The sequence below is a fragment of the Xyrauchen texanus genome, chromosome 11 (assembly GCF_025860055.1).
Source record: "Xyrauchen texanus isolate HMW12.3.18 chromosome 11, RBS_HiC_50CHRs, whole genome shotgun sequence".
In the NCBI taxonomy this organism is placed as follows: Eukaryota; Metazoa; Chordata; class Actinopteri; order Cypriniformes; family Catostomidae; genus Xyrauchen; species Xyrauchen texanus.
In genome coordinates, this window is record NC_068286.1 from 21,549,577 (window position 1) to 21,561,818 (window position 12,242).

At 38.1% G+C, this 12,242-nt stretch overlaps 1 protein-coding gene across 7 annotated transcripts in view; it reads right to left on the reverse strand.

The window, feature by feature from the left end:
- Window positions 1-12,242, reverse strand: part of LOC127651285 (GRB2-associated-binding protein 1-like) — a 149,068-nt gene that overhangs the window by 42,905 nt on the left and 93,921 nt on the right. For all 7 annotated transcript variants that reach the window (XM_052137049.1, XM_052137050.1, XM_052137054.1 and 4 more), the window contains one exon: window positions 1,541-1,838. In XM_052137049.1, the coding sequence (XP_051993009.1) occupies window positions 1,541-1,838 (298 nt within the window). The remainder of the gene's footprint in view (window positions 1-1,540; window positions 1,839-12,242) is intronic.

Genomic DNA, 12,242 nt, shown 5'->3' on the forward strand with positions numbered 1-12,242 from the left:
GCTCCAAAATGATATGTTTTTGTCTCTCCACATTTTGATGTTCAGGCCATCTCTAACATGAGCGTGTTGTGGAAGTAAGTGTTTTCACTTTTTAAAAAATACTACTCTATTTCTGAGTGCACCCTTTAATATAAAATATCAAAAAAAATCATTGTAATCTTGGGCCAAATTTTTTAAAAGGTACAAATGAAGGTGAAGGCAGCCTTCCTATGCCGTGTGAAAGTGCAGAACTGCATAGAGAAGAACCTTGAACTAAAATCCTAATGAAAGCACCACTAATCCAGTTCTGGTCTCAGTTTTTATGCTCCATCTAGGATGCCCATCTTCTAAAGTGTTTTGTCTATGGTCTTTTAAAATAGCTTTTATTTCTAGCTTTTTATTTTTATCTCCATCTCTCTTTGAACAGCCTATTCTCAAGGTCAGCGGAATGCAGCTCACAGGGTGGTTGTGCATGTTTTAGTCTCTCTTCAAACTTTGCTTTTAGTTCCTCACAAAAAATGCAAACAAACATCACTTGTGCGCACACGCATTGACACCCTCACACACCCACTCACTCACTGGGTGCATTTGACATTCTAAGTGCAGGCAGCTCAAGGCTGAAGATTTTTATAAGAATATATCAGGTCTGTAGGTCCACTCAATTCAAGTGAATGGTGGCTAGAACTTTGAATCTCCAAAAAGTACTCCATAAGACTACACAGGTTAAATCCATATCTTCAGAAGTAATATGATAAGTGTGGGTGAGAAACAGATTTTATTAATATTTAAGTCGTCTTTTTCTTACAAACCTTTGACAAGCCCTGACCAGTAGGTGGTGATATGCACGAAGAATGCAAACAGGCGAAAAACAAAAGAAGAAAGTGAAAGTGGAGATATATAGATAAAAAGTACTGCAATATTGATTTGTTTCTCACTCACAACTATTACATTGCGTCATAGGATATGGATTTAACAAATGGAGTCTTATGGATTACTTTTATGCAGACTTTCAGATTTTTGGAGATTCAACATTCAATTCACCATTTACTTGCATTGTATGGCCCTACAGAGCATTTCATTTTGTATTCTGCAGGAACTATCCCTGTATTGCCTGAAACACTCAACTCTAATTGTGATAAAGCCTATTTGGGTTTGTGTGCTTTTTAGGGTAGGATACAAGTATACTGGAGTTATGTATAATGAACTTTCTAATTAAGTGCAACTGGTTAACATTTAGGCTGCACTTTATTTAAGAGTATGTGTACTTTCAGTATACTTACAGTGTACTTACCCAAGAAAGTACTGTAAGTCCACAGTGAACTGGTACCTTCTGAGATCAAAATGCAATTTTGAGTACTTAATAATTCTACTATGTTTTAACCACTTTATAAAAGCAATATGGCAGCCTTGACTTCTAACACATCCTGTTGTACCCTTTTGCTTAAATATATAGAAACATAACATAAAACTAGAAGCTGCTGTAAACATCCAAGCATTATTTATGACAGTGTCTGTCAGTATGCACGGGTGTACATGTGTGTGTGTATATGACGTGATTTACCTTCCGTATCGGTGGGGTTGAAGCCACAGATGTCACATATGCAGCGTACCCACTTGTTCATCTCCTCTTCAGTGTCGGCCACCAGGTAAAAGATCCGATCGATAGTCTTTATGTCAAAGATGAAGCTGTGCTCCAGGTCCTTTTTGTTGAAGGTGAGACCTGCGTCCACCTGCTCGCACAGGTTCAGATCAATCACACGGATGGGTTTCTTGGCATGGTCATTCTTGTAGTACTCCAGCACATCTGGATCTCCTGTCAGCCTCCCACTGCGCAGAACAAACCATCGCTTCTTCCATGCCTGAAAGGAGAAAGAGAAACCATTTTATTCATGTTGCATGTACTGCAAAATCACTTCAAGTCAAGTCAGTTCACTCTGTAACCATCTTAATAATCTTAATAAATGCCCCAGGGAAGTATTTTGTGTGTCGATAATCAGCATACAAGTACAGCTACTATGCAGTTGAATGGAAATAGATGCTAAAAATGTATATAATCAATATGGTCTAGCTAATGCACATGCACATTTTAGAGTAAACAAACAATATCTCTGTCAAAAAGGTGATTGGCTCTTTCAACTGAAAGGTGGGACATCCATTCATACAGTCACATATGAGCATTACATTTTCTCCATATTTTTTGTACAAGTGACCCATAGAAGAATGGTTCCTTTGATGTTCTGCCACATATTCAAAGAGAACACAGTCACATGACTTGATGGAGAAGCCACCTACTGGTTAAGAGAACTCTTCAATTGCTCTAAAATGCTCATCTCACCAACATGTACAATGCTCATCAACTGGAAGTGGTTTAGACAGAGCTTCCAAGATGCTCACATCCTTACTAAACTGACTGCTTGGCAGACACAAAGTTCATTAATCACACTGGGTTGTCAGGAATAAATAAATCGCTGTTTTGTAATAAGAATATAAGATAATAATAAGATAATTACATCAAATAAACAAACTAACTGTATGGAGAGCATTGTGAAAGGTTTTAGTCCTACAAAAGTCATTGCAGGTCATTTTGTAGCATTTGATCCTGTTGATCCAGCACAATGCAGTGGACACTGTAGGTTCTAACCATCTCACTTTGGCAAAACTTTACTTAAAACTCTTTCTGGAAATACAGCTTAAACCCTGAGCAGACAGACTTTGGTGTAACATCCCACAAAAGCATGCAAAGCACTCACGCTAAAAGAGGTAACTGACAATTAAATTGTGAATCTGCATGCTTTTCTCATTTAAAATGGAGGGGAAAAATGCAAATGCATCTATCGCATATAAAGCTGAGTTTAAAATGCCACACTGTGACAAAGCAATGAGGGCAGCAGAGTACATGACCTCTACATCAAAGGGGTGGAAACACTGCGGTAACAAAACAAAATAGGAAAGGATGATGTAAAAAATAAAAAGTACCACAAGAATGAAGTTACATTTAACAGTTAGAGAAAAAGTGAACAGGCATCACTTCAAACCAAAAGAAGCATTGCGTTGCACAAATACATATTTGTATAGTATATAGTATAGTAATGGTCAGTCTCTAAAGCCAAGTAAAAAAATAAATAAAATACATTATAGATAGGCTATATGTACATTATCAGATGTGATTAATTTGCCAATATTGACCATTTTGGCCAATTTGGATTTAACAGTGTCAGCCAATAACTCAGTCCACTTGGCCCATAAGTAGAAGTTGTTTTTCACTCGTGTGACTGTCCCGAATGCTACTGACAACTTTCTCAATGGATTATGTTTTTTTTAATTATTATTTTCTTTTTCTATTTTTAGTGGCAATTATAATTTTTTAGTTAATTTTAAGTAAATATTGGAAAATATGTTAGAATTCTGCAATTTTGTGTACATTACATTTGCTGCCACAGACAGACAAACAAACAGATAGATAGATACTGTAGATACAGGGCCCGAAATTAACTTGTTATCCCACCAGCCAAGGTGGCTGGTAGTTGAAAGAAATAATACTGTATTTATGTTTAAATGTGAACTGCATTTTTAAAGAATTTTATTGTTTTATAATTTATGAATTACAGTATTTAATTGCCAGATAGTCAAATTAGAATAATATTTAAGATTATTCAATTATTACAACAAAACTAAATTTGTATTCACTATAAAGAACTGGCTCAAGAATCATTCGTTTGTGAATCGGTCTACTGGTAGTGCTTTATGTCTTGTCTTGCACTGTAGATTCAGTAGCAGTGTTGCTGTGGCACTTAATAGTAATACAGGAAACACTGAGAATTTTAGTCCGGTTTTCCGTCCGCATCACCAGAATAATGCATGTTTAAGAAACATTAACGATACCGAACATGATGAAAATCATTCGGTTTGTATTATAGGGCAGTCATTACCAGATGGGTGATTCTCACGAAATCCAGATTTAGAAGGTGTCCAGCATCAGAATTTTTAAAATGCCCTTAAAGCCAATTTTCTTTTTGCACATATAAGATTAAGGTCTGAACTTACTATAACCATTATTTTTAGAAGATTTAAAAAAATATTTCCTACATAATTATTTACATTTTTAGATGACGTCCATAAAACATTATCATTACCGCAACATGACATTACATTAAATATATGGTTCAAAATGTGTATTTTTGGCTAATGTTAAAGTAGACTCTTATTACTCATGCTCAAAGCTATGTAAAACTCTGGAGAGATTACTTTTTCATATTTATTATTTTTTGTAATTTCCTTATTTTCTCTCATTACCGAAACATACGTGATGATTTACAATTTATTTTATTTAACTGTTTAACTAAAAGATAACATACAGATTTGTTATGTAGCAGACCTTAAATAAGTAGTGTTGTATAATATGTATATACATTTTAAAACAAAATATGATTATCTAATTATTACTTAATTTGTAAAAAAGATACATGTTGCAGTAATGAAAATGCCATTTCGGTAATGAGGATCAATGTTTCGGAAATGAGATTTAGCTCACACATTCACTGTTGACAAAGGGGTTTGATGCCTAACCATATTTTACATTTAAAACGCAATATGTCTCTGGCCTCCTCCCAGCTGGACGTGCCTGAAACACCTCCCTAGGCAGGCGGCCAGGGGGCATCCTTACCAGATGCCCAAACCACCTCAACTGACTCCTTTCGACGCAAAGGAGCAGCGGCTCAACTCCGAGCTCCTCACGGATGACTCAGCTCCTCACCCTATCTCTAAGGGAGAAGCCCACCACCCTTCTGAGGAAGTCCATTTCGGCCGCTTATACTTGCGACCTAGTTCTTTCGGTCATGACACAGCCTTCATGACCATAGGTGAGGGTAGGAACAAAAATTGACCGGTAGATCGAGAGCTTTGCCTTCCGGCTCAGCTCTCTTTTTGTGACAACGGTGCGATAGAGCGAGTGCAATACCGCCCCCGGTGTCCCGATTCTCCGGCCAACCTCCCGCTCCATTGTCCCCTCACTCGTGAGCAAGACCCCGAGGTACTTGAACTCCTTCATTTGGGGCAATACCTCCTTCCCTACCTGGAGTACGCACTCAATCGGTTTCCTGCTGAGAACCATGGTCTCAGATTTAGAGGTGCTAATCCTCATCCCAGCCGCTTCACACTCGACTGCCAAGCGATCCAGTGAGAGCTGAAGATCACGGACCGATGATGACATGAAGACAACATCATCTGCAAAAAGCAGCGATGAGATCCCCAACCCACCGAACCGCACACCTTCCCCACCCCGACTACGCCTCGACATCCTGTACATGAATATCACAAACAGGATTGGTGACAAAGCGCAGCCTTGGCAGAGACCAACCCCCACATGGAATGAACTTGACTTCGTGCCGAGGACACGGACACAGCTCCCGCTTTGGACGTACAGGGATTGGATCGCCCTAAGAAGGGACCTCCTCACCCCGTACTCCCGCAGCACCTCCCACAGTCTCTCCCGGGGGACCCGGTCATACGCCTTCTCCAGATCCACAAAACACATGTAGGATGGGCATACTCCCAGGCCCCCTCCAGGATCCTTGCGAGAGTAAAGATCTGGTCCGTCGTTCCACGGCCAGGACGAAAAACGCATTGTTCCTCTTCAATCCGAGGTTCGACAATCGGCCGAACCCTCCTCTCCAGCACCTTGGAGTAAACTTTACCAGGGAGGCTGAGAAGTGTGATACCCCTGTAGTTGGCATTCACTCTCTGATCCCCCTTTTTGAAGAGGGGAATCACCACCCCGTTCTGCCCTCTTTCTTCAGTTGGACGGCTTCCCTAACCACCAGTGTCCACCACGGTGTTCGAGGGTTACCACCCCTTGCGGCACCTAAAACATTGAGGCCACAGCTCTCCACCGTGGCTTCGGCAATGGAAGCTTTGAACATTGCCCACTCCGGTTCAATGTCCCCAACCTCCGCAGGGATGCCTGAAAAGCTCCGCCGGAGGTGCGAGTTGAAGATTTCACGGACAGGGACCTCCTCCAAACGTTCCCAGTTCACCCGCACTACTCGCTTGGGCTTCCCAGGTCTGTCCAGAGTCTTTCCCAACCCCCTGACCCAACTCGCCACCAGATGGTGATCGGTTGACAGCTCTGCCCCCCTTCGGCGCTCTGGTACCACGTACACTTATGAGCATCCTTATGTTCGAACATGGTGTTTGTTATAGATAATCCATGACTAGCACAGAAGTCTAACAATAAACATCCACTTGAGTTACTGTTTCACAGTAAAAATATTAAATAATATTAGATTTATAGTAGGTGGCCTATACTGCATTCATACTGCTTTTTGTGGAAGCACTTCATAACAATGAAAAATGAGTGACCCTTGCTGGGGGGGGTTGTAATAGCTATTTTGTTTACGCAATCTGTTCAAGAAGTGTTTAAGGCAAATATCAAGTTATATTGAAATGAGCAAGAGCTATAGTGCACGTCGCTCCTTCATAAGTCTGTTTCTCATCACCGAAACATTGAGTATCTCCACCGCAACAGGCCTTCAATTGTTGCGGTGAATGATAATGGTGTTGCGGAGGATGAGCGACCTTAAACATTCTTGCTAACTGTGGAAGCTAAATGAGGGTTAGCTAAACTTTCCCTCTCTTTTTATATTTAGACCATAATGGGGTATATAGTAATCAAAAAATTTAAACGGCAACATTTTTTAAAACTTCACAGACTCATGTTTCAGTAATGAGAACTAAAAAGTTGTGTAGGTACTATGACAAACAAAATTGTAACTTTTAAATGGAGAGAAAAAATAAGAGCTGCTTACATGGTAGCCATCTTGAGTGTCACAGTCAATTATGTCCCTTCCAACAAAATTTCTTGAAAATGTTAGTTCTTGAGGACTTAAACAATGATTGAAAATTGTTGCGGAGGATGAGAAAATTGGTCTTGGACACATTTATATTCCTTATTATTGTCACTACATTTACCAATGATCACCAAATACCACATGTTTCTTTACTGTAAATGTTTATAGTATAACATGCACTGAAGCTTTTTATTTTTTATATTTTTTAATTATAAATATTTCCATCTCAAAGAACACAAATCCAGTCATGGACACGTTGCGGTAATGAAACATTTCCCCTTAAATGTGGAAAAAACAACTAAATTGGTATTTATGATGTCATTTGAATTCATGTGCAAAATAGTACATGAAGAGATGTTTATAACTGTATCCTTCTTATTTTTATAGCATTTACTTTTATCATCAAAATGTTTCATGACACCTCATATGTCTAATTTCATGAGAATCACCCAGATAAGTTTTATGTGTGGTTAATCAAAACTTACTCGCACATCCACTGTAAACCCAAGAGTGGTATTCCCTTCATCACAATGGCATGAATGCTCCTAAACATTGCTTTCATTTTGCATCAAGGTGTACTGCTAACAGTATGTGCCCACTGGCGCAGAAGAAATCCACTCACCACACCAGATAACTTTATGGTGTGTTTGCAGTATACAAAGCCACTGTGTATTTTCTATTAGCTTTCAGTATACGAGCAATGACATCATCTTAAATAAGCGAAATTACAGTTGGAAAAATGCCAACATTTTCAAATGACCAAAGTATACATACAGTGTTGATTTATTAAACGTTTGCTTACCCAGCTATAGCATTGCGACAAAGAATGTGTGCAATAATAATTTGAATTCTGGAATAAAAGCACTGAATCCAGTTACCCCCATCACGCACCAATGGACACAGCGTTTGAGGCTTTTGATGAGCTGCGGGACTACAAGCTAATAAGAGCCATTTTATGTAAACCTCTGTGTTACTGACTGTACTGTAGGCCTACAGATGCCCCTAGAGGACAAAACTAGTAGGTGTTTAAATTTATTTTACAAGCTGACATAAACTTATAGAAAGCAAAAACCACCCACCAGAGTGGCCTGAGATGCTGCAAAATTCACCAGTCAAACAGAACATATACCCGAATTTGGCACATGGCGGGTGTTCATTTCTGACCCTGGATATATTGATAGGCCACCCTGCTCTCCATTTATTGGTGTCAGTCGGCCACTAGCAACAGTACAAGGCATAAACAACAGCTGAGAAAGTTACAAATGCATTCCCACTAGGGGAAAAGGTTTTTGCTTAACTTTGCCCTTAAACTTCAACAGAACACTTGCCATAAACAAGATAAAGAAATAAACCCTGAGGAAAAGATCACAGGCTACTATCATTAAACTGCCAGACTACCAGGAATGCTCAATCGGTATTGTTGTTGTTTATTTTTTACCATCATGTTTGAAGGGGATTAAAAATGCTGTACTTTAACCCCTCTCAGCTGTTTTTCCATCCACAGGGTTTTCTTTGTTAGAGAGCCAAGCTCTGGCCCTCTGGATATCACCCCACTGTACTACACCACAAGAGGCAAAAGCCCTGCCATGCCAAACGAAACACACACACACACATTATAACAGTATGTGACATAACCTACATTTTCCAATGAAATATCATCAGAGCATCATGCCACCCAAAAGGAGTTTGACACGCTCAGGTCAAATTTTTTTTTTTTTTATTGCAGTATAGATTCAACCTAAATAACAAAGACTTTAAAAAAAAAAAAATAATAATAAGAGTTAACGCTAAGAAAATTAAAACTAAAAACACATTTTTTTTAGGCTCACAGAAATAAACTAACATAACTGAAAAACATAAACTAAACGGAAATACATTTACATTAGAGGTTGACAGATTGTGAATTTTGCCGATACCAATAACTAATGTGGTGGGAAAGGCAGATAACCGATTAATCGGACAATAGTTTTTAAACCATTTGTAGAATCTCAATAAAAAAAAAATTGTATTCTTTCCTTACAAAGATGGGCACAGACAAAGAGTCCTAAATTAATTAAATCTCAGATCCAGTTCATTGTTCAATCAAAATCCCCCAAATAAGCAGACAAAATAAAGATTTGGTTAATAAATGTGGACATTTAAGTATAAACAAGCCCTAAATACACCACAGACTCTTTATTTTGAAATGAAGAAATTATGAAAACAATATTGGCAACTATTGGAACAGATTTTTTGCTGATATTGATAGTTCCATAAAGCAACTATCGGCACCAATTAATCGGTAAAACTGATTTATCGGTCTACATTAAAATTTACATCACACCAAAACTGACTGGCTAGAGTTAAAATGTCCACAGTTTAATATTAGTTTTTGATACATGGTATATTATACAATTTTAAATACTTTTACCACCCACCCTCAATACAATGAAAATGGCACGAGATAGTGATAACACTAGACAGCCCGGTGATATTTAACAACATTTAAATGATTTAAATCAGGTAATTTAATGCAATTTTGGCAGCCATAAAATACAATAACTAAAATAAAACTGACAGAGGGATTCAGAGGAACTGCTGTTTTTTATGACAGCAAAAGCCTTATAATTAACATAATAGCATTAGCTTTGTTTGTCTGATGTGGCTAAACCAACACAGAGACCTCTTTATCCAACGCTTCAAAACAAAGCACTCGCAGCTCAAATTACACAGATAGAGTGTGCATGTGTACGTTTACTGTCTGAAGAGAGCCCTGGCTAATCCATCACACGGATCCTCTTATGTGGGTTCAGTGACAGAGGTAAAGATCTTACAGAGAATTGTTTTGAGAACCGTCCATTCAGAGGACAGGATTTCTCATACAAAAGGAAAGCTGATGAAAAAGTATGTCAACAAAACATAGGGGAAAACAGTAATAAATGTATGTTTTACGAAGTAAACAAAACAAATATCTTATAGGCAGACCTATAAAAACATTGGTACAACCGATTACTGGTCAATCTCTAATGGTAATACCTTAGTACTTGATATACCAACTGAAATTCAAGTACCATGGTATTTAAATGGTACACCAAGTTGCTTCCAACAACACCATAGTAATAAAAACCTGTCCAAACTATACAAAGATTTCTATAATGTACCATGTCCACAAAAAACATGGCAATGCCAGGGCACTTCTTGTAAATGAAGTGTTTTAAAATACCAGAACAGGAAAATCATGGCACTGCAGCTGTAGTAGAGACATCAGAAGGGAAGACATGGTTAAAATGCATTTCAATTTTGAGAGCCATTTCTTAATTTTGGATTAAAGTGGCCAAGGATGACAAGTTGAGTGAGCCATAAGCACCACTTTCCCATTTGTGCATAAACACTTTCTATCTCTTTCTCTCACACAAACGCGCGCAACACTGCTGGTATCTAGCAGACACACTCACCTTTGTCAGTTAAGCAAGACGCCCCAATTTCAGAAAAACAAAAAAAAAACAACACCAATCCTGCTACGTCAACCTTATCTTAAGTTGAGGCTCCTGAATGCAGTGCAGGCACAGAGAGCATAGTGTTTAGCCACCTGTTGTGAGTGACTGCTCCAATGTGTTTGATGACAAAAAGTCAGCAGAAGTTCATATAGTCAAAAACCCTCGAAAGAAGAATGATCTGAAAATAGGTCCAAGAATGAACACACTGGAGACGCTCCGTTTACCAAAAATAAAAAATGCCCTCATACAAGTTTAAATGTAAGTCTGCCTGTCACAGAGTTACACAGTGGGCTGCTGCAATTCAAGACTCAAGGAGAAGTACGTAAAATGGGTGTGTTTGTGTATAAGGAGGGAAAGGGAGTGGGGACAGGGTAGGATGAAATTGAAGAGGCCCCTTCAAGTGTGGCAGCAGCTGTCTGCCTCTCTCTCTCTCTCTCTCTCTCTCTCTCTCTCACACACACACACACACACACACACACACACACACACACACACACACACGCAAGTGTGATGCATACAGGGGCATAGGGCCACAGTGTCACTGTCTTGGCTTAACAGAGTTGCCATTGAGGCTCAAACTATAGGGGAATACCATCTGAACTGAATCACTGCTTGTCAGTCTCTCTGTGGATAATTGACGCAATCAGGCTCAACAAGGAAGAGGAGATAGAAAGAAATAATGTTTCTCAAAAATGTGAAGCAATGCGAGACCACAAACTGTTGCTGCTGAACAAAACTTTGGCAAAATGCACAACTTGCATATTCTGTTATGCATCAGCACTTCTTTCCCTTTCATTTATCTCATGCCTTAAATTCCAAGTGAATTATCCTGCACTGTATTTTAAATAAGGTGCACAATCAGACAGAGCTTTCTGGGGCATCTGGGCATGCATCATTTTTGTGTTTCTCTCCTCTGTCTGATAGGAGTTCAAAAACCACAAGACAGAATGTCCCACTCCACACATTCTCTATAACATTTCTCAACACCACTGTCCTTCAAGGTTATTTATTTTTTATTTGAAATGTCTGAGACTTTGTCATCGAAATCACTTGCTTTTCACCATTTAGGGTTTTGAATATGGCATTTTTAGGTAGGACAAATAACAACTTAGTTCATTAAATTAGGTTAACTGTTAGGTCAACTTGAAGCTGCTGTGTAATTTCTTCCAATGTTAAAATACTTTCTCCTATCCCAGTTTAATATATAGACACATCTGAGGTTGTCTTTTTCAAAAAAGTTAATTTCCCTCTAAGGTGTAAACATTGAAGCTCTTCAGCACTTTCAACATTTGAGCGGGAGACAGGGAGTCATCAGAAAACCAGATCTTAAATCCGAATTTTTTGCATCTCTACAGAAAAGATATTTGTTGTTCTTCCACTCAAATAATTCAAGTAATGTCTATATTTCCTCATTGTTCGTAGGGGTCACACAAACTTCAGCTGTCACAAAACGCAAGCAGATGAACATATTAGATGTCCTTCATATATAATATTATTTTAGAAATATGTGTAATCAACGAAAAGTAATTAACTTAATTGAAAGTCAATAAATGTAATCTGATTACAATAATTTAAAATGTAATAAGCAATACTACTTTTTGTGCTAAAATGTAATTACAGTAATGATTTACTTAGTAATGAGATTACACCCAACACTGATTATGATCTACCAAGCATTTTATAATATGCTTAATGTAAATGTTTGTCACATGTTATTAATGTATATAAATAATCAATTCATGTGTTGCCTTCTCTTTTATTCCCTATTTATACATGATAATTTTATAAAATATTTGTTCTGTTTAATCACTATTTCCATCAATGATTATAAGGATTAGGCATAGAAATACACATATAGGCTATACTGGGATGAAACTAAAATTGGCAGAGAAATGTAAATAATACAGTTTAAAAACAGTGTACTGTACATCATGCCTCCTCC